The sequence below is a fragment of the Alexandromys fortis genome, unplaced genomic scaffold (assembly GCF_014885135.2).
Source record: "Alexandromys fortis isolate MF-2015 unplaced genomic scaffold, M_Fortis_MF-2015_v1.1 scaffold_79, whole genome shotgun sequence".
In the NCBI taxonomy this organism is placed as follows: Eukaryota; Metazoa; Chordata; class Mammalia; order Rodentia; family Cricetidae; genus Alexandromys; species Alexandromys fortis.
The window spans coordinates 7,821,203-7,845,815 of NW_026067964.1; the positions used below are offsets into that span (position 1 = coordinate 7,821,203).

At 43.4% G+C, this 24,613-nt stretch overlaps 1 protein-coding gene across 2 annotated transcripts in view; it reads left to right on the plus strand.

The window, feature by feature from the left end:
- The window catches only part of Msh3 (mutS homolog 3), a 144,269-nt gene extending 124,674 nt beyond the window's left edge, over nucleotides 1-19,595 (plus strand). For both annotated transcript variants that reach the window (XM_050153768.1, XM_050153769.1), the window contains exons 21-24: nucleotides 9,111-9,297; nucleotides 10,766-10,895; nucleotides 16,083-16,254; nucleotides 18,918-19,595. In XM_050153768.1, the coding sequence (XP_050009725.1) occupies nucleotides 9,111-9,297; nucleotides 10,766-10,895; nucleotides 16,083-16,254; nucleotides 18,918-19,029 (601 nt within the window). In that variant the 3' untranslated portion in view covers nucleotides 19,030-19,595. The remainder of the gene's footprint in view (nucleotides 1-9,110; nucleotides 9,298-10,765; nucleotides 10,896-16,082; nucleotides 16,255-18,917) is intronic.
- The last annotated feature ends 5,018 nt before the right edge of the window (nucleotides 19,596-24,613 follow it).

Sequence of the window (24,613 nt, forward strand, 5' to 3'; positions counted from 1 at the left end):
ATCCAATGGCTGCTTCCTCTTCATCCTTTTTGGTTGGCTGCCCAGACAGCAGAATCTAAATTGAAGGATCATGTGTCGAATCAAGTTTGCTCTGATACAGGATGGGTTCTCTACTGTGATTCGTAAATAGCTACATGTTTAAAATGCTGCTCTCTATCAAAGCCCAGTCTTTATGATTTCTAACCGGAATCTCTGAAGTGGTACCTAAGCACTGACATTTTAAAAGTTCATGTCAGAACAGCCTCAAATTAGAGAATTATGTGGTTGTAATCTTTATTTAATATGCATTGCAATTCTTCCAGTAAAAGTGATTATTCAAATTACATCATTGTTACTCAAAAATCCTTTTTGTATCCATTGAGAAATAGACTGTAGCTAAACTGAGTGAGATGTTTGCATAAGGTTTGGCTCCAGACTTTAAGCTGCTTGTTTTTGTGTTTTATTGGACATCTGGAACATTGGGCTTAAATTCGTGTGGTCCATAGTTATCAATGGCATGTCTGCTGTGGCTCGTGCAGTATGCCATATAGGGAGGGAAAACTGCAGTACACTGATGATTGGGCATCTTTTCTCTTGAATATTATAAGGTCACATGAATGCAGTCCTGAGTCATTAGCAGATCTTCTTTTTAAGTAATCTTTTGACCAACATCTTTATTTGGTTCTAAGTAATGTATTTAAATCAGTATATTAGGATGTGTGTGCTCATCAGTGAGATGCCTGTTCCCAAGCATCTAGGCCATCACTGTGGTCAGAGCTGTTGCTTGTCTTCCTGACATATGAGTACTAGTATAAGCTTTATTCAGTTCAGATTAGGTAGTTAAGTTTGAGAAAAGCAGTGAGTTATTAGTGTGGTTAGAAAGTCGTTTGAGAAAAGCAAAACAGTTGTCCTCTCCTCTCAACATTGTTTCTGTTTATGCCAATAAAATGTTTGTGGATGGAGCTGTTTACAGTAACTGGCCCCTAGTGAAAAATGTGATGGTGTGCTGCCCACATCTCCCCCTGTGGTACCTAGTGCTGGGAGGAGCCGTATTCAGGATGGCATGGGGGTGTTTGTCTTGAGATAGAGTTAAAAGGTAATGGACGCTCAGTGCTTAATAGTATTTCATATGTTTGCTTTGAGCAGAGAGCCAATTTGTTCATCCAGTTTAGTTTGACTCTGCAAATACTGGACACAAACTGAAGAATGCACAGAATAGAATGCATCCTTCATGGACAGAAAGAAAGCATCTCTGATATGCGCATCTTCTCCTCAGTTCTCAGTGCCCACACTAAAGACCATATGATAGAAGGTGTTTAACTCAAGGAGCAAATCCCTCTTTCTTTAGTGGCTCCAGGAATCTTGCCTCAGGAAGGTCTCTGGTGTGTTTAGTTGTGTAGCAAACAAGAGATACCTCACTGCTCCCTTTTTGTGGGAAGTGTGAATTTAATACATTTACTTGAATCAAAGTCTCGTGATGTGGGTCCAGATGGACCCCCTGCCTGTAGTTCCCTGAAGATACTATGTTCAGGGGGTGTGATAGAGAGGAATTTAAACTCTGTTTTAGTTTTGTTTTGTCTAAAGGAAAAAGGTTTTATAATTTAGCTGAGGTAGTTTTAAGTTCACAGAAAACTAAGAAAAAAAGGATAGATAATTTCCAGAGGTTCCTGCCTTGTGTGTGCAGAGTCTGCCCGAGTGTCAGTGTCCACTAGCAGAGTGGTCCAACAGACGGAGCTACCTTGCTGCAGCATTATCGGCCAGAGTTCATGGTTTACATGAAGACTCATTTTGGTTTGGACAGAGTCACCTTCCTGAAGATCCTCTGTGCCCTGTTTATTCGTTCTTCCCTCTCCTCAGCTGCTAGTTCTTGTGGATCGTTTTACTCTATGTCTATAGTTTTGTCCTTTCTTGGAGTATCTTGTGAGTCCCTTTTGCCCCATAGTCTTCCTTCTCTTGATAATCCACATTGAAGCTTCCTCTGGGTTTTCTAGGGCTTGACAGTTTTTTCCGTATTGGATGATGCTCCATTGTCTAGATTACCACAGTGTATATTTGCTTACCATTTCCACACTAAAAGACATCTGAATTGCTTCTGAGATTCAAAAATTATGAATAAAGTTTCTAAAAACAAAACATCCATGTGTGGGTCTTTACGTGGACATATGTTTTTAACTTCTTTGGTGGAAAGCATACCTAATCAGCCCTGTGGCATTTGCATATGCATTTTGTTTACATATAGTATTTGCCTCATATGTACAAAGCCCTGGGCTTGATCCCTACTGCTTCAAGGGACAAACAAAACTAAAACTAACAAATCTTTGGGTTTATTATTATTATTATCCTTTTATCTGAAATACATTCAGTTGTTTGTTATTTTTTCGTGTATTTCATGGTCTCACAATGTAGCCCCAAGCTGGCCTAAAGCTCACCATCTTCCTGCCTCAGCCTCTCAAATGCACAGACCTCTCAATCTGCAGGCCTGTGTTAACCACACCTGGCCACACTTGTTACTGGTTGTAAACTGAGAACTTGTAACTAACTATACAAGGTCATTGGGTACAAAGTAATATTCTGACTTAGGAGCATAGCATGTAATAATGATACAGTATGATAATAATTGACTTGACGTGACTTCAAGTACTTGATGTTTTTTGTGGTGGGAATATTTCGCTTTCATTCCCTCAGCACTTTGGAAATGCACATCAGTCTGTGCTCACTACACTGGGCAATGGAATGCTAAGGAACATCCTTATTTCTTGTTTAAGATCCTGTGCCCTATGACTGTTACTTGCCCAGTCCTTCCATACTTTAACCTCTGTACTCCCATTCCTTCCACACCCAGCCTCTGTGACCCCATCCTTCCACACTTCAGCTGCTGTGACCCCATCCTTCCACACCCAGCCTCTGTGACCCCATCCTTCCACACCCAGCCTCTGTGACCCCATCCTTCCACACTTCAGCTGCTGTGAACCCATCCTTCCACACCCAGCCTCTGTGACCCCATCCTTCCACACCCAGCCTCTGTGACCCCATCAGTAAGATGGGAAGTTTTCCTACCTGTCTCATTCTTGATTTTTTAAAGTACCTGATATCAAAGGATCTTGTTGTAAGACAAGGAACTAATGTTTCATTTGAGAATTTAATATTTAAGCCCCAAGCATTTCCTTGCAAAAGCCCAGGCACTGTGATCTGGAGAGAGGCCATTCCAATTTTCTGTCACTGAGAAAACATGTAGCATACTAACTCAAAATATGAAGATCTCATTAAAAATAATCTCTCAAAATCTCCTGGAAGTGTTCTTGATTGTAGAAACTGGTTCAAAGAAGTAATCATTTCTTTTCTCCAGTTAGTTTCTGTCGCTGTGTTGACCTATATACGGGTTATGGGATGGGAGCGGGGATTAGGAAGATTAGTCAGCTGCCACTCCTAAAAATATCAGTTGATTTGGTCTTAATCACATAACTGTAGCCTCTGTCTGAGAAGAAAGCTAAAGAATGCAATTTCCATTTTTACTACAATTGAACATAAACCAGACAAACGTGCTAACATTTGTTCTAGAATTCCCTAAATCTCCAATACCTTTTAACATCTGAAGAACTTGAGAATCATTATTCAGTATTCATCTTGTTGATTTAATATGAAATTACAAGCTCTTGATTATTTTCTACACATTTTACTTTGCTGCAAGAAGTTATTTTAGGCAAAAAAAAAATGACTAAGATATGAGATGATAAGAGACCATGGTTGACAAAAGGCTCTTGGTCTAGGACAAAGATTGAAATGGAGGATTCTCTCAGATCTATTGATTGCATTCAGCCAAACTCAAATACATAGACATGGTGGTCATGAAGGAGAGCTAACAGCAAATCCCTTTGTCAGAAAACACTTTCCATGTGACTTGTGGCATCAGTGGCTGGGTAATGGGCCTTCTTTTCCCTCAGTTCTGCTCAGCTACACCAGCTTCTCTAGAAAAGAAGATTTGTGATTGGACTTGGACCAGCTCCTTTTAGACCATTCTATGGGAAACAGGCTTTGCTTATAGGAAAGTTAAAAGAAACTAAACTAAAAAGATATTTGCAACCACTAACTAGCCTAATAGTAGAAGCATAGTAAAATTCAATCCAAGCATCCCTGAAATCATGTCCGGCTTTCTTAAGGACAGAAACGTTACCATGTTGTGAAGTACTCAGGTTGGCTCAAAACCCTCTCGCCCTGAGTAGAAAAGCTTGTGTTTGCCTCTTGCCTGACGTCGGCCAGCCCGCTGATAGTGCCCTGAGGACAGTGGCCTGCCTTCTCTGTGTCTTCCTTCATCTGTGAAAGAGAACTGTGAAACAGAGACCAGAACGTGTCCAGCGCTGCTGGTTCTGCCTTGCTCTGACGAGGCAAGTTCTTCCTGTCTAAGGAGAGGAACTACCGACAAGAGCAGTTCCCTGTTCTCTATAGGAAGCGTAGGCCGAGAAAAAAGCAGCAGTGGAGAAAGGTGAGCAGCCTGCGGGTGCAGCCCTTTTGTTGCTCTTCATCGCTGTCTAAGTCAGGCAGTCCTGAAGGGAAGATAGAAGCAGGACAAACAGTTTTGATAAAAAGTAACTTAAGAAGCAGTCTGGGCTGTGGTTGGGATTTCCAGAAGCATCCACAGCCATGATGGTCCTTAGGGACACAGTCTAACACGGGGTAAGGTGGAGAATCTCCACAGCCTAATGCGGGTAAGGAGGAGAGCTCTGAAGAGATCAGCAGGGAACTTCAAGTAAGCAAGAGTAGGCCGTAGAATTCTACAAATTAGTCTCCATTGGATGGGTTTAATTTTGCCTCCTATAACTTAGTATAGGACAACATTTTTTACATTAATTGGGTCATTGTAAAAAATTATAGATATGGTTGAAACTGGACGCCAAACTTTATTACCAGCTCTCATATATAATAAGCTTTCCCTAACAGCTTTAAAATTACCTCTGATAGTCATTGAAAGTCTTTAGCCTTTCATGTTTCCTACAGTTACTTACAGTTTATTTTTTGAATAATTCAATATTGTACAAGAACCTTAATATTTATGGTAACATAAGAATATAACGTTAAATCCTTTTGTTTCTTGTAACATTTTCCACAGATGACCAATCTGCTCCTACTCAGAGTAGTGATTTGTCCAGGTTAAAGCAGCAGTGCTCTGGAGTTTAGGTTTGGAACTAATGTAGTGGGCTTCATGCTGTATTCATGTAAAACCTGTGTTCATAAAACTGTGGACTTGAGATCAAGCCTTAGAGGGCTTTGCTTGGTTTGGTTTGGTTTGGTTTGGTTTGGTTTGGTTTGGTTTGGTTTTACAGAGTGACTCCCCTGTTTAAGGATGAGGAAATTTCGCTCACACAGAAGTTAGCCAACTTGTTAAAGGTGATTCAGTTCTGAGTGGCAGCCAGAGCAATGGCACTGGTCTCTTTATTTGGGTTTCTGCTTTTTCTGTACCTAGCTGTGTGGAAGTGTGTGTGTGTGTGTGTGTGTGTGTCTGTGTGTGTGTGTGTCTGTGTCTGTGTGTCCGTGTGTCTGTGTGTGCCTCTTTGTGTGACTCTCTGTGTGTGTATGTGTGTGTGCCTGTTTTTGTGACTCTGTGTATGTCTGTGTCTGTATATGTATGCTTGTTTGTGTGTGTATCTGTTTGTCTCTGAATGTCTGTGTCTGTGTTTGTGTATCGCTATGTGTCTTTGTGTGTGTGTTGGTGCTAGGAATTGAACTTTGGGCCATAAACAAGCAAAGCAAGTGCAGTTCCCCAGCTCCCTGTTGCTTTAACTTTGAGATGCTAGGGTTGGTCTGGAACTCATCCTCCGACTGCCTCAGCCTCCCTCAAAGGTCGGATTATAGAAATGCACCATCATGCCTCCCTGCATAATTAATTAACAACATAATTTTAAACATTTTGCTGCATTTTACACTTGAAGCTCCTTAGCCAGATGACACCTGATTATTTTGATGTCAAGATATAGAGCAAAGTTCAGTGTCTTTGTCCTCAAACAAAAGCTGCAAAACTTGGAGGTGGAGCATGGTGGCTGAGCATATAGTTAGCATCTGTAAGGCCCTGGTTAAAACCTAGATAACCAGACTAGCGGGGACAGGGGGAAGAGGAGGAAGAAGATTCGTAAATGTCGTCTGATGAACTGTCTTCCTAAAAGACCTCATCAGTGCTTCCAAGTTAACACCACGCCAAGCTGACTGGCCATTTCTTTTGCATGCAAAAAGTGCCTTTGCTTTATGGAATTTGTGTCAGCAGATCCCTAAAGGCACCCCAATGAGCATGAGAGGATGCCTCGAATACTGTGACCCACCATGTTGTAGCAGGATTCTTCTGTGTTTTAACCCACTGGAGTTGGCAAAGAAGGCGTCACTGCATGGCTTCTCTGTGGTGTCCATAGCAACTCCATCTTCATGCCAGGTGGTTTGAGAGATGCCCAAGGAGGAGAAAATCATCAGCAATGGGTCCATGCAGAGATGACTTAGACACACTCTGATAACCTGGGTTCTGTTCGAGTCATTTTTAATAAGAGTGACACACAGCACAATGCATTTTAGAATTGCAGAAGCAGTGGCCATTGTGATAGGAACTACAGAGCAGTCACGGCAACTACAGACTGGCGGTCAGGGAAGGCTTCCTGAGCTTTGACTGCTTCCATCCACCTCCAGCCTTGATTGCTAGAAGCTGCCTTGGAGTAACTTCTCGGAAAGACTTCCAACTCTAAGCTGAAAATTATCGGCTGTCTCTAGCAATGTCTGACCTCTTGCTACAAAATCTGAAGGTATTCTTGGTTAATTTCTGAACTTGTCTTCTCTCCCTCCAGTTTTGAAAACTCTACCTTGACAAAGTCTCTAGCATTTCTGTTGCTCGAATGATCTCTCGTGTAGCATGGGGCTTTGGGCTAGTGAGGGGGTTGAGATTCATGTTAAAATTATATAAATTCTGCACACATGTAGAGCATAAATATACACGAGCATGTATATCAAATTCTGAGACATAGACTTGTCTGTTGAAGGGATCTTCTGAGCATCCGTATCCAAAATACTTCTTATTTCTTTCTGGCCTTTTTTATTTCCTCTCTCTCAATCACTATGATTTCTTATTCTTTTTCTTAACTACCATTTTCTTTTCTTTTTTATCTGTCTCAAGTACTTTTCTTGTGTAGGCAACATAGTAGCCAATATTCCAAGTTCTAGAAAGTCTCAAATAGCTTACCTTTTGTTGATATCTGTTCTGTAAGTTTAGATAAAATAAACATGCAGATTTGAAGTCTCAAGGCCTTGTTCCTGCTCTGCCAACACTGCGGGCTGAAAGTCAGTCTGAATCTCCTTTGTTCCCAAATGAGATTTTTCTTTGAAATATTTAGGATTCTTAAAATCCTGTCACAAGATTGCACCAAATGAAATCTAACCATAGCCAGTATTTAGCAGGACTACCTGCTTGAAGCGAGTTTTCTCTTGCCTTAGGGAGCTTCCTTCACCTGTTGACCTGTTGACCCATTGACGTAGTTTCTCGTCTGCTCCTGTGCTCTGTGCTTACCCACGTATCCGGGGTTTGGGCCACTTGTGTATTCTTTTAGTCCTTGGCTTGTCTGTTTATATCCTTGGTGGTTTCTTTGGCTTCCTCTGGCAGGTTAATGTCATGGTCTTCCATGGCTTCTAAATTTTTTCCTGATCATGCTTTTATTTTTAGATTCCAGGGCTTTTGTGTTTTGCTGTTGTTTCTTTTTAATGAACTTAGATTTTAGGTTTTTCTTTCTCACTCTCACTTAGAATACCACAAGGTCTTATTGTTTTAACGATGCTCAGGAAATTGTATTATTACCCATTTTCCCTCTGGTTTTTGTTAGCCCTTTTTTTCCCTCATTTTTCTTCACTGTGAACTCAACGTGTAAAAGTCTCACCTTTTCACAGTAGTAGCACGGTCTAGTGATCAAGCCTTCAACAGGTGGCCTTTGGGGAACACTGAAAATCCAAACTGTGACAGTAATCATTGAAAAATTAAGGTAAATAGCAGTATATGAATTTGAAAATGTGGCTGGACTGTTGCAAAGTTAGCAGCATTTCAGATGATGTGTTCTGTTTATTGATTTTAACATGGATAAAATCGACAGCACTTTGTTTCAGATGTCACTGTTAGGACTTGAGCTGCACCCACCGTGGGCATCAGCTTTCATCTCCCTTGCTGTTGCCTGCTCCAGCCATGCTGCCTGTGACTCAGTGTGGTGTGAATTTCCACAGGACTCCTCTCTCTGGAGTGCTGCAAGTCGGGTGTGAAGTGTGTGCCTGGTTTGTGAACTAGGGCGTTTCACAAAGCCAGCAGTTGCTAGCATTCCATGATGCCAACTATGAACTTGAAGCCCCACTTCTAGGTTTCGTAATCAGCGGCATGGTCTTATTCTATTACCCAGTTCCTCTTGCTCATCTTTTCGTGTCCTTTTACACTGAATAAATGCTTTCCCAAATAAATGTGGCGTAGAATATTTCTGTCACCAGTGCTCTGGAGGAAGTTTCAGGGACCTATGGTTATATGAGTTAGGAAGTTCCTGTGCTAGAGCCTTTTCTGAGACACGCATTGTACACCGCTATATAGTCAAAGCTCCAGGAGATTGCTTAATGGGAGGGCAGCCTCAAGAGTTAGGATGCTGACATCTAGGAGCTGCTTTGACATGGGACCCTCCATAAGCTGCTGCCCAAGGCCCTTCAACACCTGTGAGTTATGTCTAGGACGACAGTTTTGTTGTGTGGAAATGAAGTATTCTGTATGTAGCTGTTTACCTTTTAATTAACCTGGGTCTTTCATTAGAAAATTCTGGAAACCTCCTTAATTGTACAAGCCCTATCGCTAATAGATTTTTAAGCACCGTGACACAGAGCAGTGTTATTTTGTCCTGGGTTTGGAATTTTGAGAAGAAAGCAGGTCAAACTGCCCACTTTTCCAGAGTTCTGTCTATTTACCCTAGACCCTGTTGGAATGTTGAATTTTGTGTTAGAACATTCTTTATATTCAATGTATATTTTATTTAATATAATTTCAATTACTACTACACACATCATAAATTTATTGCTTACAAGACAGTACTTAACTTCCTAGGAAGAAAACTTGGGAAAATCAAGTGTTTCCATCTTGCTTGTAGGATGGGTGCTGCAGACAACATATACAAAGGTAGGAGTACTTTTATGGAAGAACTGACAGACACAGCAGAGATAATCAGGAAAGCAACACCTCAGTCCCTGGTTATCCTGGACGAGCTGGGAAGAGGGACAAGCACGCATGACGGAATCGCCATCGCCTATGCTACACTGGAGTATTTTATCAGAGATGTAAGCGTCTACCGCAGCTTTAAAAGTCTGCTAACTAATAGTATTTTAAGTTGGCAGATTATAATAACATAGATTAAATATGAGATAATTGAATTAAGCTCATTGATAAGTCTGCCCCCTCATTTTTTGTGGTGAGACATCAGATCTGTTCTCCTGGTTACTGTATAACTGGTAATGCCTTTGCATAATGCCTGCATGCTCTTTTTTCCTTTTGTATGTGTATGTGCAAGGGCTGTGTGTGTTTGCGGGGTACACATAGGAGGTCAGCCTTAGCTGTTGTTCCACAGAAGCTGCTACTTTGTGTTTTGAGACAGGGTCTCACCTGGGACCTAATAAGCTAGGCTTGTGAGCCAGTGGGCTCCACCTCCCCAGGAATGAGAATATATGCTCACACCACCACACCCAACCTTTTCCCTGTGTGCCTTTGTTTTTTGAAAATATTTATTTATTATGTATACAATATTCTGTCTGTATGCCTGAAGGCCAGAAGAGGGCGCCAGACCTCTTTGCAGGTGGTTGTGAGCCATATGTGGTTGCTGGGAATTGAACTCAGGACCTTTGGAAGAGCAGGCAATGCTCTTAACCATTGAGCCATCTCTCCAGCCCCCCTGTGTGCCTTTGTTACTGAATTAAATGGTCAGAAGAAGTCCTGGATTTTTTTTTTTCATTTATTTAGATGACATAGATAATGACATGTTTTCTTTTTTTTTCCTTTAAAATAAACTACCCCCTGACAACTTCTTCCTGAGGAGCAGCATGGCTTAGCATCTCTGTGTTTAGCTTTTCTTTGATGTCTTTTCTTAGAGTTATATAGTTTTTGTTGGCTATGTTTTAAAATAGTTATAAGTTTCTACCCAAGTCTTTCATTTGAGTGGTGCTCATATAGCTGATACTTGGGTTTTCCTTTTAATTTCAAATTCTACTTTTTAATATCTGGTATATTGGAAGGTGGTTGGCTTCTATGTTAACCATAGTGTTAATGCTTAAAAAATAAGGATACTTAAGAAAACATATGAATCATATTTTATGAGAATTTATTTCTTGTATATAAATTTTATTTCAGTCCTGTAGGAAATTGATTTTGTTCTTAAAAGATAGAATCTTAATATTTAGGGATGCTATCTGCAACTAATTTTCAGATGGTTAAAGCTAAAGATGTAGCTCAGTAGCAGAGCATTTCCCCAGTATGTAAAAGCCCTCTGTGTTCATCCTTAGTACTGGAGGAGGGAAAGATGATCCAGGAAAGTGTGTGTGTGTGTATGTGTGTCTGTGTGTGTGTGCGCGCGCACACACCTGTCTGCCTGCATAGGCTGGAGGAAGGAAAGGAATGTGGCAAAATATTAACTGGTTGTCTAAATCGAGAGTATATGGTGGGCTTTTGTTCTTTTCTTGCAACTTTTGTGGAGATTTGGATTTTTAAAGTTGAGACGTTTTAATTGAAGCAACACTATATGTCTTACTGTTCTAGGTGAGATCCTTAACCCTGTTTGTCACCCACTATCCACCAATTTGTGAACTAGAAAAATGTTACCCAGAGCAGGTGGGGAATTACCACATGGGATTCTTGGTCAATGAGGACGGAAGCAAGCAGGACTCAGGTATGCAATTCCTTATGGTAGCAATAAGGTGAATACTCTTGTCTTCCGGCTCGGTAACCCAAAGTTATATAGAAATATGAGTTCATTGCTTATTAACAATGCAAGCTGTGAGCATCTGTTATAAAGAACACTTGGGAAAATTTATTTGCTGTCAGCCTTGAGTCGTGTAGCAAGTGCATTTGTCTGCTAACTCGAAGTCCCCCGTTCTCCCGCATCTGTTTCAATGGCAGCCCTTCTCTTAAGCAGGAGTTCCTTAGCCCCACACGTTTCTCTCAGTTCTCATCCTAGAATAAGAGTCACCTGCAGAGGCTTCTTAGTCACCTTTAAAATGGTCACCACCTCCCCCATATCCTTTAACACTAATTACTACAGGTTATCCTAGAGTGGAGATGTGCTGTGTCTTAAAGGTGAATCTCAGGTAAAGTGCCTTTCCTGTGCCAGCCCCTTGGGTAGAAGATCCACATTTTCTGCCTCTGAGTCCTGCATTTCTGGTTTTCCAGAACTGCTCCTATCAGAGGAGGAGATCTTTCCCTGAAAAAGAAGTGATTAGCCAACAGGAGTAAGTGCAAATGCCTAAGTAACCCACTAAGCTTTAGCCGCTGTCCCCCCCCCCCCCCCCCCCAGCAGTTTTTTAAGCTACCAGCCTGTGGTGGTCTGCACAGTTGGTGTGCTGTGATGGAAAACCCATTATCCGCGACACTCCAGAGTCCAAATTAAATTGTGAAAAAGTAGTAAAGACAGAACTTAAAAGGAAACCAGGCAGATGGCCCAAATAAAACAGGGTACTGGACCAAAGATAGATGTGATGGTAAGCAGTTCCTGAGCCCTGAAAACACATCATAAATTCTCTCATGAAGAAGTTTTCCTTCTTATTAGTCTGCATCCACTGCGACAGAAAATGGCTTGCAAACAAAGGAGAATTCTGCAGTGGGGAGGGCACGAGGAGCTGCCTCTAAGAGCTTGCGCACTCACTGCCTACCAAGAGCAGAATCCTGTCCCCTGGAGTGTCTGACATTTTATTATATTGATTTAAACTTTATCTGTGGACATAATTCTTAGAATTGAACGGTGCTGGGCCCCTGCTAACAAGCTTCCGTCCCTTCACTCCAGGCCCTTCCCACCCCAGGCTCGAGGCAGACTTGGTACTCTTTTCTCTGCATCCGTCATAATTCTGAATGATATGCATAGTTCCCATTTCTTGGCACCTTATATGTGCTAGGACCTCAGCCTTCCCCTTCTGACCTCTCAACGTCATCCCTTATAGTGTGGTATGCCTGGCGCATGCTTAGTGCTTTAGCTGTCTCTGCAGTGACAGAAGGGCCCACTCATCAGACAAGCACGTTCTCTTTTGTTTGCACCTACTTCTGGGTTCTAAGAACTAAATCTGCTTCATTTTTAGTTTTGCATTTTGTCATTTGGTTTTAGTCTGTAGTTGAATCGTCCTTGGCCCTCTGAGAGCTTTGAAAATTGCCTCTCTAAACATTGCCAACATAACGGAACCTGTTCCCACTGGGTCCCTCCTGCTGGAGCTCTTTGTTTCTGCCCAGGCCTGTTGCACATCTGTTGTCCCGAGGCTGCCTTTGTGGTCCCCTAGGACTTTCCCTTCTAAGTGGTTGATTTCCAGTAACAAAGTACTCGATCACTGGATCCAGCAGTAATGTTGTCCAGTGTAGCGTCTCAATGCAGTCCCCAGCTCCTCCAGCAGTTTCCTGGCTCTCTTCCTGCCCCGCTGGCTCCATCCATAGGCCAGTAGGAAGGTGGCTGTAGCTCTTCCAGATATCACACACTGGATGCTTGACAGTGTCCAGTGCTAGAAGAGGAGCTCACAGCTAGGAGACTTTTCTACTGTTTGTTTATCTTACCTTTGGTGTTGGCTTTGAACCAGGCTTTGTTTATTCTGAGCATCCACTCTGCCGCTGAGCTATGTCTCTGCTCCTTCTTGTAACTTATGTCTTAGGGGCTGGGCAACTTTTTTTTTTCAATTGCCTTCTAGCATCTCAGGATGATTCCAATCTCGTTTTCAGAAGTGAATTGCATCTAAGTGAGAATGGCAGAAATAACTTTGCCTCAAAATTAATCAGGATCCACTTTTAGAGCTGGGTGTGAGAAGATTGCCCTGATTAAATGGACAGGAAATCAATTCTTTTAATACAAAAGTTTTCTTAAAAGTGCAGTGGATTTTGGGTAGGCCACCATGACTATCAACGAAATGAGACAAAATGTTCAAGGCCTGTGTTTCAAGGAGTGTGTGGTAGCCAAAGAAAAGGATCAGCACCCAGGAAAACCGCTGTAAAAGCTTAGACAAAACTGGATATTGTATTGCATGTCTGTCCTCTGGTTCTTTGGAGGTGGAGCATGAAGGTCATCCTTAGCTACTTGTCTAGTTCAAGGCCAGCTTGGACTGCATGAGACCCTGTGTCAAGGGATAAGAAGACAGTGTCTAATTAGATCCATCTCTAAACTTCTATACATCTATTTAAAAGCAAGTTCAGAAGTGACTCGATCAGGGCCTGCGGAGCTAACTTGATAAATGTCCCTCTGCCAAGTCTGATGCTGCGTTCAGTCTCTGAAGCCTACACTGTGAAAGGACAGAGCTGATGCCCTCTGTGCCACATTTGCACTATTCCCCACAGCAAAATAAACAATTATAAAAGAAGTTGGAAATTATTTGATCAGAACACATCTCTTTAACAACATTCCTGAGAAATTTGACCTCACCATAGGTTTTTCTAATTTTCTTTACAGTAGAAACATGGATTATTATATTCATAGACTCTGACAGTGATTAGTTTTCAAAATACCCCCTAAGAAATGGGTGTAGCTTGTGAGAGAAGAGCTCACTAAGAACCTTTGCGGTAAGGATATAGAAACAATGGGTTGTTTTTATTCCTCTCCTCCCACCTGCCTCCTCCTGCCTCCATATTCTGACGTAGACATGCGCACATGCATACAGCCTACCAAGAAAGTACAGGCTTACCAACAAAAAGAAAGTTCTAGGTAGCTGTGGAGAGTGATCACGTTCTTGACCTTGAAGGCATGAAAGCAATCATAATGCCAAAGTGAAGAACAGCACATGGTGTTAGATTCAACCACTGTTTGTGCTAGCATATGATAATAATGTGTTCGGGGTTCAGGGTAGTATAATATAGTATGCAATTAAACTATAGTTTATAGCTGTAGAATGCCTTAAAAGGATTGTAGAAAATGTGCCCAACGAAGAGAGGAGGCTGAGGTACAGGATCACTTGAACCAAAAGTTTGTGGTGACCCGGGCAATACCTGTCTTAAAAAATGAAAGGACAAACAGAACCATCGTTACAGCCATCTTTACTGTTTATGTATAGCATATACATATCTATTTATCATATGTAGCTCAGCATATTGCTGTATATTATATGTAAGGGGAAAAAATAAGAACTCCTGGGAAACGTATCAGCAAGCCCATTTCTAAGAAAGGAGCTGTGCTTCACACCAGGCTGTCAGATATTGCTGGCCAGCACATGCTTGGACAGATGGGAGTACAAACAGATGAATGGATGTCGCCTTGCTTAAGAAAGACCAGCACGGAAGCTAGATTAGCCTGGAAAGAGCCAGGACTATTTTTTGTCTTAGGGTTTGCATTTTTGATGGCTACTGCTGTTCACTTGCCTCTTCGTCTTGTGCCCATGAAAGAGTAACGGAAAGCTATGGTGTTGGCAGACTCCGGTCTTCCTTGGTCCTCGCTCACCACTCTTCCCCTTTCTTTGTCTCCCGCTGACATTTGGAGGCAGAAGGTATTCTTAGTGCTTGCTAATAGACGTCTGCATTGCGGCGTTCTTCTCACCTCCTACTTGTAGCAAACACCCTAGGAAAGCTATTATTTGTCTGCTCCTGAACTCTTAGAGGAGGTGAATTCCATTGTCCCCTTCCACTGCTGTGTTCAGACTCTTGGCTTTCATCATCAGTAGCTGGTTATCAAGGCATACACACTTGACAAAGAAAAGGCTGTGAGCGAAGGCTCTCGGTGAATTTACAGCATGCGCTAGGGTCACACATCAAAGATCTGGCCATTTCGGATGGGACCAGGTGTGACTCAATACTGAGTTTTTGTTCTAAAGCTGCATGACCCTGCAGTGTTTTACATACAATGTATGTAGCTCTGTACCTGAGATTGCCCAGTTCTGAAAAGCTTCAAATTTGTGGGGATGGGGGACAGAGTTTGGAGGCTGGGATGGTCCTTGGAATTTCCTCAACTGGGAGTTAGAGGGCCAGGCCTCCATATCCTTTATTATTATCACTATTAACTTACAGTAGTTTCCAGAAATGTTCCGCAGCTTGCCATCACAATACACCAGTTTAAAATAAAAGTTGTCTATCTTTCTTGTGTGTCAGATATCTAGGGAACTTGGCTGAGCACTTCTGAGAGCTTTGCCTGGAAGGCAGTCAGTTCATGCATCAGGCAGTGGAAACCTGCTTCCCAAACCCTCTCACGCTGTATACAGGCCTCCAGGTGTAGCCACAGCTTGGTGCTGACAAGCCATAGTCCTTCACTGACTACTGATGAGCGACAGGTTTACTTAGGGACCTTTTCACAGGGCAGCCCACAGCATGGCTGCTGGCTTTCCTCAGAGCAAGCAAGAAAGGGAGGTGCCCAAGATGGAGGATGAGTGTCCTCTGGTCTGCTCTCTGCATTGTCACGTTTCGTCTTTTAGAAGTGAGTCACCGGGTCCAGCCCACACTCAGGAGGAGGAAATAACACAGGACATGAACACTATGTGATAGGTTCAGGCCAACAGCCTTCCTAACCCGTGGAAATAAACCTCTCTTCCCAAGGGCACCTGAGCATGCACTTCAGTAGGCACAGCTCCCCTAGCCAGAGTTTCCTTGCTATTTGCACTATGGGATCCATCATGTCCTACTGCACATATGCCTGAACCATTCTCCGTTAATGCAGAAGTTCAGTCCAGATTTTGTAATCACCCATTGTTCAAGACTGTCTTAAGCGAGTCAAACCTCCTAAATGCATAAGCGGTTTCAAAACTTTATCTTTTTCCTAAATCAATAAAACAAGCAGCAAGTAACTAGAACAGATGTGTTCAGGTTGTGAGCTCTAACAGAGGCCAACTGTGGGGGCCGCTGTCATCCTCAGTCATCAGCTGGACTTGCCTTGCAGGGCAGTCTTGATCACTTCTCCTCCTCTATTTCACAGGTGACAGGGAGCAGGAGCCGGACTCGGTCACTTTTCTCTATCAGATAACCAGAGGAACCGCGGCGAGGAGTTACGGACTGAACGTGGCGAAGCTAGCAGAGGTGCCTAGAGAAATCTTAAGGAAAGCCGCTCACAAGTCGAAAGAGCTGGAAGATTTGGTCAATCTGAGAAGGTTGGAATGGCCTTCATTTGTTCTCTGTTTTGCTTCCTAGTGGAAGTGCCAGGCTGTCCAAGGAAGGGGGCGGTTGTGTAAATGACCATGGGAACCGCTTTGGAGCTTGGGTTGAAGGACCTCTGTGGACCCTCTTCTGCGGGCTTTCCTTGTGGCCAGAGGAAAAGTGCCTTTGGGCAGAACTCAGATGAATTCAGCTGGTGGTTGTGTCAGCTCTTCATTAGGTGGCAAACAATTCTTTTTGGTCTTTCTCTAAAGAATTGCCTCAGTGTGTGCCAAGCCCTTAGCTGCTGAGGGATTGGAGTTATCTTTAAGAGTTACTGGATCAGTGTCAGTACTGGGGGCTGAACAGAACTTCTCTCCCCGTGCATCTGCAGTGACAAACAGCTTTAATTCTGTCACAGACTGATAAAAATGCCCCTGTGGGTAAAGGAGTTTGCCACCAGTCCTGACAACCTGAATTTGATCCCTGGGACCCACGTGGTGGAGAGAGAGACACCCCCTTCCCAGAGTTGTCCTCTGACCGCCACATGTACACTTGGCACATTCCCATGCCCTGAATCAGCAAATGTAATGAAGGGAACTGAAAGGATTCTGAGAGGACTGGGGCGTGGAGACCTGGCTCAGCAGTGAAGAGTCCTTGATGTTCCTCTAAGGGACCCAGGTTCAGTCCCAGCACCTCCAGCAGTGCTCACAGCCACCTGGAACTGCAGACCCAGGGGATCCAATGCTCTGGCCTCAGTGAGCACCTTCATAGGCATGGTGCCCATAAACTCAGTCAGACACACGTCCATGCACATAAATAAAAGTAAAAATTAATCTTGGGGTGGGGAGAATTCTGTCAGGATAGGAGTGCAAACTGCATAAAGCCATGCAGTCACACGATCCACTTGTCACTTAGCTCTGATTGTGCGTGACAACTGTAATCTGGCTTCTCTGTGCTCCCCTCACCTCCACCCTTTATGTGAACACTGCCCACCCTGGCAGCTAGTTCGTGTGTAGCCAGTTCTTGAGCTGCTCTTAGCATCCTCCTAGGCTCTCCCTAGGGGCTACCACAAGGAAAGCACCCGTGAGCAAACTGCAAGTTACAGCCCTTAGGAGCCGACTGGAGTTCCCAGTGTCTTCTAGATCGCTTCTGCAGCGTCACACCAGAAGCAAGGGCAATGGAATTAGTTTCAGCCTATTTCTGTTATGAGACAAATTAATATAAAAAATTTCCTGACAAGATTACAGATGGGAGCTCAGAGTCTAAACTTGAGCCTTCTGCAAAGTTCAAAGATGAATGTAATCTTTGTTGCCATCTGATCATCTTTTCCTGGAAGAAGTCAGAACAATCCTCTCCCTCTAAAGCCTGTGCTGGGTGTGGTGGCACCCATTTAATCCCAGCATGCTAGAGGCGGAGGCCAGTGGATCTCTGTGAACTAGAGGCTAGCCTCATCTACATAGTGAGCTCCAGGCTAGCCAGGGCTACACAATGAAATGCTGCCTCAAAGGACACACACACAAACTGGCAATAAATTAGTTTATACTTGTTACTACTGGAGCCTCTAAAGCTAAAGTGAGAAAATTAGAAAGTTCGCAGATTATTGTAGACATTCGTTTTCCCAACTAATATGTGACATTTTTAAATCTGCATATCTTGATAAGGTGAATGCGGACATTACATTAAGATGGGATATTTCAGATCTGGAGAGAGGTGGCTCAGCACTGGCCATTCTTTCAGAGGATCCAGGTTTGATTCCCAGCACCCACATAGCAGGTCACAACACAAGGGATCCGACCCTCTCTTCTGGCCTCTGTGGGTTTTAACCACACACGGTACATAAACATACATGCCAGCAAAACACTGATATATATATATATACATATATATATAAATGTTTATATATTATCCCCCTTAAATTTTTTTAAGATGGCCGTTTTGATGTTTATCAGGACACTGTACGCACTTTCCCTATCCATTAAGAGTTTTCCCATCAGTTCTCCTGGTCAGCTCAACAGAAAGCAAACTGCTTCTCGTGTGGTAGGTGTGGATAAGCTACAGCAGTTAAGGATTAATCGCATACTCACCACATACAGAAAGGATTCTGTAGAGTCACCTGTAGCTTCCTGGGCACTGTGCCCACTGACTCACCCACACTGACACACTAATCCTCATGACAACCTCGTGTGCTGGGACCAGATCTCAGCAAGGAGCTGCTCCAGGGCCACCAAGCTCATCAGACCTGGGGCAGTAGCCGGAGCTCCCAGACCTGAAGCTGCGAGCCGCATGGCCGCTGTGCTGCTCATGGTTGGCTGGCGTTTTGCTCTGGTGTTTACCGGCTTTATTTTAGTAAGTCAGTTTCACTTTTATCCTGGAAACATCTTCTAGGAATATTTTGTCTTTGGGCACAGATAAGGACCCCACCAGTCTCTGGCAGAGTCAAGAAGGCTAGGCCCCTCCCCGCAGGCAGGATTATAGAGGGGCAGCAGGAAGACATTCATGGGAATCAATAGCCTGGATCTTTGATGCAGCTGTCGCCCAGGAGAGGGACGCACTGTCACAGCTTCCTGTCCACAGAGCCCTTTCTGTCCCCGCCGAGTACCTCTCCATTGCTCCTGTGAGGCATCCTCCTCCACAAATCCCATTTCCAAAATAACTAATACTTTATTTTTTCCCCCAGGAAAAGACTTAAGTATTTTGCAGACTTATGGATGGCCCGAGATGTAAAGGACCTACACACGTGGACAGAGGAGCTGGAAGCAGAGGGAATACAGTCTTCTCTCCCACATTAACGTGAAAACCACCTTCTTTGAGCAAACCACACAGGAGAACCTTCTGGTAGCAGCCTGTCTTTGTGACGTGAACACACGTGATGAGCACGGTCTTCCTGCTGAGACAGAGTTCTTCCTCGGAAGGGAGAGCCTTTCAGGCGCTCATCTTCCTGCCTTCAGAAGAACAAACACTTCAGATGTGAAAACTTCACCTGGCAATTAGAAATTTCCTAGACAGTAAGTTTCATGTGAAACCAGACACTTGTCGGTGAAGCCTAAAATGGCGGCCCCAGGGCTGCGGTCACAAGGCTAAGGAGTTTCGATTTCAGACAACTGGCAACAGGCTAGTCTGATAGGAATCTGCTTTTATGAGAACTACAGAATTTTATAATGCCTCTGTTTGTTCACCATTGACATAAACATTTTCATGAGAAGTAGAACCATGAAGCTTCTAGAAGCCAGAGCACAAGAAGGGAAAAGCCATATGAAATTTGAAGAGCTAAATGTTGTCATAATTTTAAACAGCTTAAAAGTTGTATAAAATCATTGTATCAGTCATTTAAATAAAAACTGTGTAGTGAATGCTTCCTCAGAGTTGTGGTGTGACTCATTGAATTTTAATTTCCAGATACCAGTGGGGTTGCACTATGTAGCTCTGACTGGCATGGAACTCACTATGTAGATGAGGCTGACCGTGAATTGACAGAGACCCACCTGCCTCTGCCTCCAGAGCTCTAGGATTTAAAGACGTGTGCTGCCACACCCAGCAGTTTTTATTTTCAACTGTGGAACACCCTTGGGAGCTGACCTCTTTGTTCTGACTGCTTTGTTAGCTAGGATGGCATGTGTTATCTTAGAGCTGAACCTGGAGGTTTTTTGGGTTCACAGCCACCCTACCTCCCTGCAAGTGTCGAGGGATGGACACTCAGCTGTGCCCCTGGGTTTTCCCGCACTTACCATCTGGCTCCTCATGTCCCCTGCTCTTTTTGTTTCTAATGTCATCCTTCATGAGGGTTCTTCTCTGCCTCCCATTTACCATTCCTGCTCAGTTAAGTTCTTCCCCGTAGTCGATGGACATAGTTTTAATTCCTTCTTCTAGATTATTACCTACAGTGGCCACAACAGTGACCCACACTGATGAAGAATGTGGTTTGTTGCTGTGTACGCCTGAATGGCTTTATTAATTGTGGTATTTGTCCACAGCACCATTTTACCCATTTAGAGTGTGCCGATCAGCGGATGTTTCTTTCTCTGTAAACTTGTACAGCTCCACTGTTGTCGGTTTGAGAGTGCTCTCATCACCCCAAGTGGGGTCCTTGTACCCACTGACAGTCATTCTGCATTCTCCCCAGAACCTCAGCACAAGACAACCCCTCATGCGTGTTCTGCCTCTGCAGATTTGCCTCTTCTGGGTACATCGTCTAAATGGCCTGTGTAACATGTGGTCTCGTGTGCCTGTTTTCTTTGGCTCAGCCTGCTGTTTTCAGACTTCATTCATGCCATGGCATGTACCAGGAAGTCATTCCTTCTCACTGGTGGAGCGTTTAGCCTTCTATTCCAAACCCAGGTTTTATTTAACCATTCAGTGCATGCTCTGTGTTTGGATTATTCCATTCTGGCTGTTGAAATAGTTATTTATAGGAGCAGCTTTGTATGTGACAAAGCGTGGTTTGTTTCAGAATCCCCTGGTCTATGAACCAATGGTTCAATGGTCTCAATGATTACAAGTGACTTTTACATTTAGAATAATTTGTTCCTCTCTGCTTTAAGACTTAAGAAGACAACGCGGTATACTGTAGATCCCAATAAATATCATGAAAATAGAAAATAATATAAGTAAGAATGTTTTGGTTCAGAAACTAACTAAGAAGACTTTTCCTTGTCATCAAGGTAGCAGCTCACGGATGACATGAGATCCTTACAGAAGTGATGTATGTTTTAAAATAAGATAATGTTTTAAAATAAAAAAAGGTTTTTTCATCTGACAGTTCACCAAGTTGGAACTTGCGGAGGGGGTGTCATGGGCTGGTGAACCAGTGCCTAAGTGTGAATTCCTGAGAAATCTAGATTGACTCCAATATGGCCTGCCAATTAATGCTGATCTTTGATGACTCCCAAGATCAATTGTAATTACTGCTGTGCTGTGAATTATAAAAATGCTCCTTAGTGCTTCTCGCCGGGAGCCAGAGTGTATTAGCACCCTCTGTGGTTCTTCCACAGAACGTTGTTGCTCATGCGTGTGAGGACTGCGGGCTTTGCTGACCCGGGAAAGTGGTACAGACAGGACTTTGTCAGGGAGATGAGCCCTCTGGCTTGCCTGGGACAGCCTGGCCTCCAGTGGCTTGGCTGGCACGTTTACTAAACACCTCTGTAACTCTGAATTGCAAGCAGATTGTAAAGTTACCCCAGATATGGCCAGTGATTTGTGCCACAGTCATTGGCATGACCAGTTTCAAATGCCATCTTTAAAAATCCATTTTTCTCTCACTAGGTGGACTCAGGTTCCTTACAAAAGGCTGCCGGTTGTTTTCGCCTCTTCTGGATAGGATTGTGTGCTTAGAAAAATGTGTGCTCTTTGCTGCTGGGCTCTGCCACTTAATCCATCTATAAAACTAAATCCCAAAGATAACTTGTCATCTGCCCCGTTTCCATGAAATCATGATGAAGAACATGCACCTACTTGATGTCATGAGACACTTAACAAAGCTGTCGTCAGGCAGAAATAGTTCAGCTTGGGAGAAGGAATTCTGTTCTCTGCTTCTTTTGTCCTTTATTCAAATGCTTAGCTCCTCTTCACTGCCCTTGGTGATTTCATTCAACTCTCTCTCTCTCCCTCCCTCCCTCCCTCTCCCTCTCCATCTCTCTATCTCTCTCTTTCCCCCTCCTCCTTCCTTTTACATTTACAAGATTTTTTTATTAATGATTTGCTCCTAGACAATTACATGTGTGTATATTATGAATTCTGATTTCTCTCCCTCACCTTCTCTTATATTTTGATCACTTTCCCTCCCCATTCTTTCCAGATCTTCCCAACCTCTACAACTTTTTTTTCCTCTCTCTTAAACAAACACAACCAAATAACAAGAAGCACATATAATAAATGGAAATCATGATAAACAAGCAAAAGTAAGGACCTTACCCCGGTACTCCCTAAAAGCCCAAACAAAGCAAAATGAAAGAGTCTACAAAATTCCCGGGTTTGTTCTGTGTTGGCTAATAACTTCTGGGCATGAGGCCTGCCCCGAAGGGTGGTTAGTATATCCTCTCCCTGTCTGGCTTGAACCTGTACAGGTCTTAGTTTGCTGCCCCTCAGTGTGTCTCAGTCTTGTTATGTCTGGAAGACTGTTTCCTTGACATCATCCATCACCTCTGTCTCTCTCTGCCTCTTCTGCCAGGTAGCTCCCTGAGCCATGAGGGAAGGAGTTTGATGAAGACATTCCGTTAGGGATTGAATGCGCCAAGGTTTCTCACTCTCTGCACACTGTCTCATCATGGGTGTCTGTGTGCGTCCCCATCTACTACAAGAAGACACTTTTCTGCTGAAGGTTGAGCGAGGCACTGATCAGTGACCACTGAGTTAACCAGCATCTTCTCTGTGATCACGGGACTGCATTGGAGCTTGATGGGTATATCTGTAACCACACAGCCAGAGACAATGGCTCCATCTCTCTCAGCGTCGGTCAGTAGGTGATAATGGGGAGAGGTAGGGCCCTAAGAGCCCTTACCCCACCCATGACTGACAGTTGACAGGGCCAGTCTTGTGCAAGTGAGTGTAACTGCTGTGAACTCATGGTTTCGGTCACCACGTCATATCCAGAAGATGGCATTTGACAGGCCTTCTCCCTCTTTGGGCTCACACATTCCCTCTGCCCATCTTCTAGAATGTTTCCGGAGAGTATCTGAAGTACTGTGCGCCATTCTCATCTCTTTTCTGCGTCCTACTTCATGAAGCCCGTGGGGGTGTAGGATGACTTCTGCCTTCCGTGGGAGTTAGCCGAAGAAGATCTAATGCAGTCTCACCCCACCCTGACTCTGAATCTGAGTGTGTGAGATTGGGAGACAGCATCTGTCTCTTTACCACCTTTTCACTTTCTCTCTCCTTTGCTTTTCTCATTTCCTCCTTCACAGTCCATGATCTATTCTGCAAGGAAACGTGTGCATGTCGCTTCCCCAGCCCTCCCCAAGATTCTGCCTGAGCAGGTCTTGTGTGGAACCCAAGAAATATCATTTTTAATAGGTTATTTCTTAGGACAGTTTCAAATTTAGGGGAAACCGAATAGAGAAGCCAAGTGTTTGTATCTTCCCTGCTCCACAGCCTCCTCTTCTTGAGTCTGGTTCCCCTCCCAGCACTGGTGTTGGCAATAACATCTTCCCACATAGTCTCATGCAAAACAGTTTAACAGCCCTAAAGGTCCGCAGTCTACCTAACTGCCCGCTCTCCCTCTCCTCAAACACCTGGAAACCTCTGATCTTTTGTTGTCTTTGTAGTTTGCCATTTCCAAAATGCCACATAGTTAGAATCAGAAAATGTAGCATTTTCAGACTGGCCTTTTTCTCTTAGTAATGTGCATTTAAGGTCCATCCTTGCCCTATAAATATATGCCAATAAAAAATACAAGATTTTTCTATTCTTTTTTGGTTTGACAACCCATTTCTTCTGGTGTTGAGTAGTGTTCCATTGTCTAGCTCGGTTTATTCAGCTCCTGGAGGACATCTTGGCTGCCTCTAGGCTTTGAAAACAATGACTAATGGTGTTAGAAACATCCATATGTAGGTTATTGTGTAGACGCAACTTCTAAATTCTACTGGGTGAATACTAGGGGTCAGATATCTGGATTGTGTGGTAAGGTTATATTTAGTTATGCATGAAATGGCTAACCCATCCTCAAAGACAGCTGAGCCACTTTGCATGGGCACCAGCAAAAATGAGAATTCCCGTCCTTGATAGCATTAAACATCTAAGTGTTCCAGACTCAGCCATTCAATAATGTATGCCTATGACATGTTAAATTGTCTTTCCTGATGACATACGATGGGGAGCATCTTTTCTTCTGTCTATGATTATTATTGTGTTGTTGAGTTTAGGCATTCCTTATGTATCTTAGCTAACAATCTTAGCTTTCTATTTCTGTGAAGAGACACCATGACCATGGACACTCTGTAAACTCTATAACTCTATATAACTCTATTTAATGGGGACTTGCTTACTGTTTCAGAGGTTTAGTCCATTGTCATCATGGCAGGGAGTATGGAAGCACACAGGCAGATGTGACGCTGGAGAAGTAGCTGAGAGCTCTATCTGGATCTGCAGGTAGCAAGAAGAGATACTGGGTCTGGCGTGGGCTTTTGAACCTCAAAGCCCACCTACAGTGGCATACTTCTTCCAGCAAGTCCTCACCTCCTAATCCCTGCCAAGTAGTGCCACTTTATGGTGTTTAAGCATTCAAATGTATGGGTCATTCTTTTTCAAACCACCACACAGTCCTTTATCACACATGCTTCTTGCAAACACTTCCTTCCCGTCTGAGGCTTATTTTTCATTCTCTTGACAGAGCCTAGGAGCAGGAATTAATTTTAATAAAGTCTAGCACTGATTATTTCACGG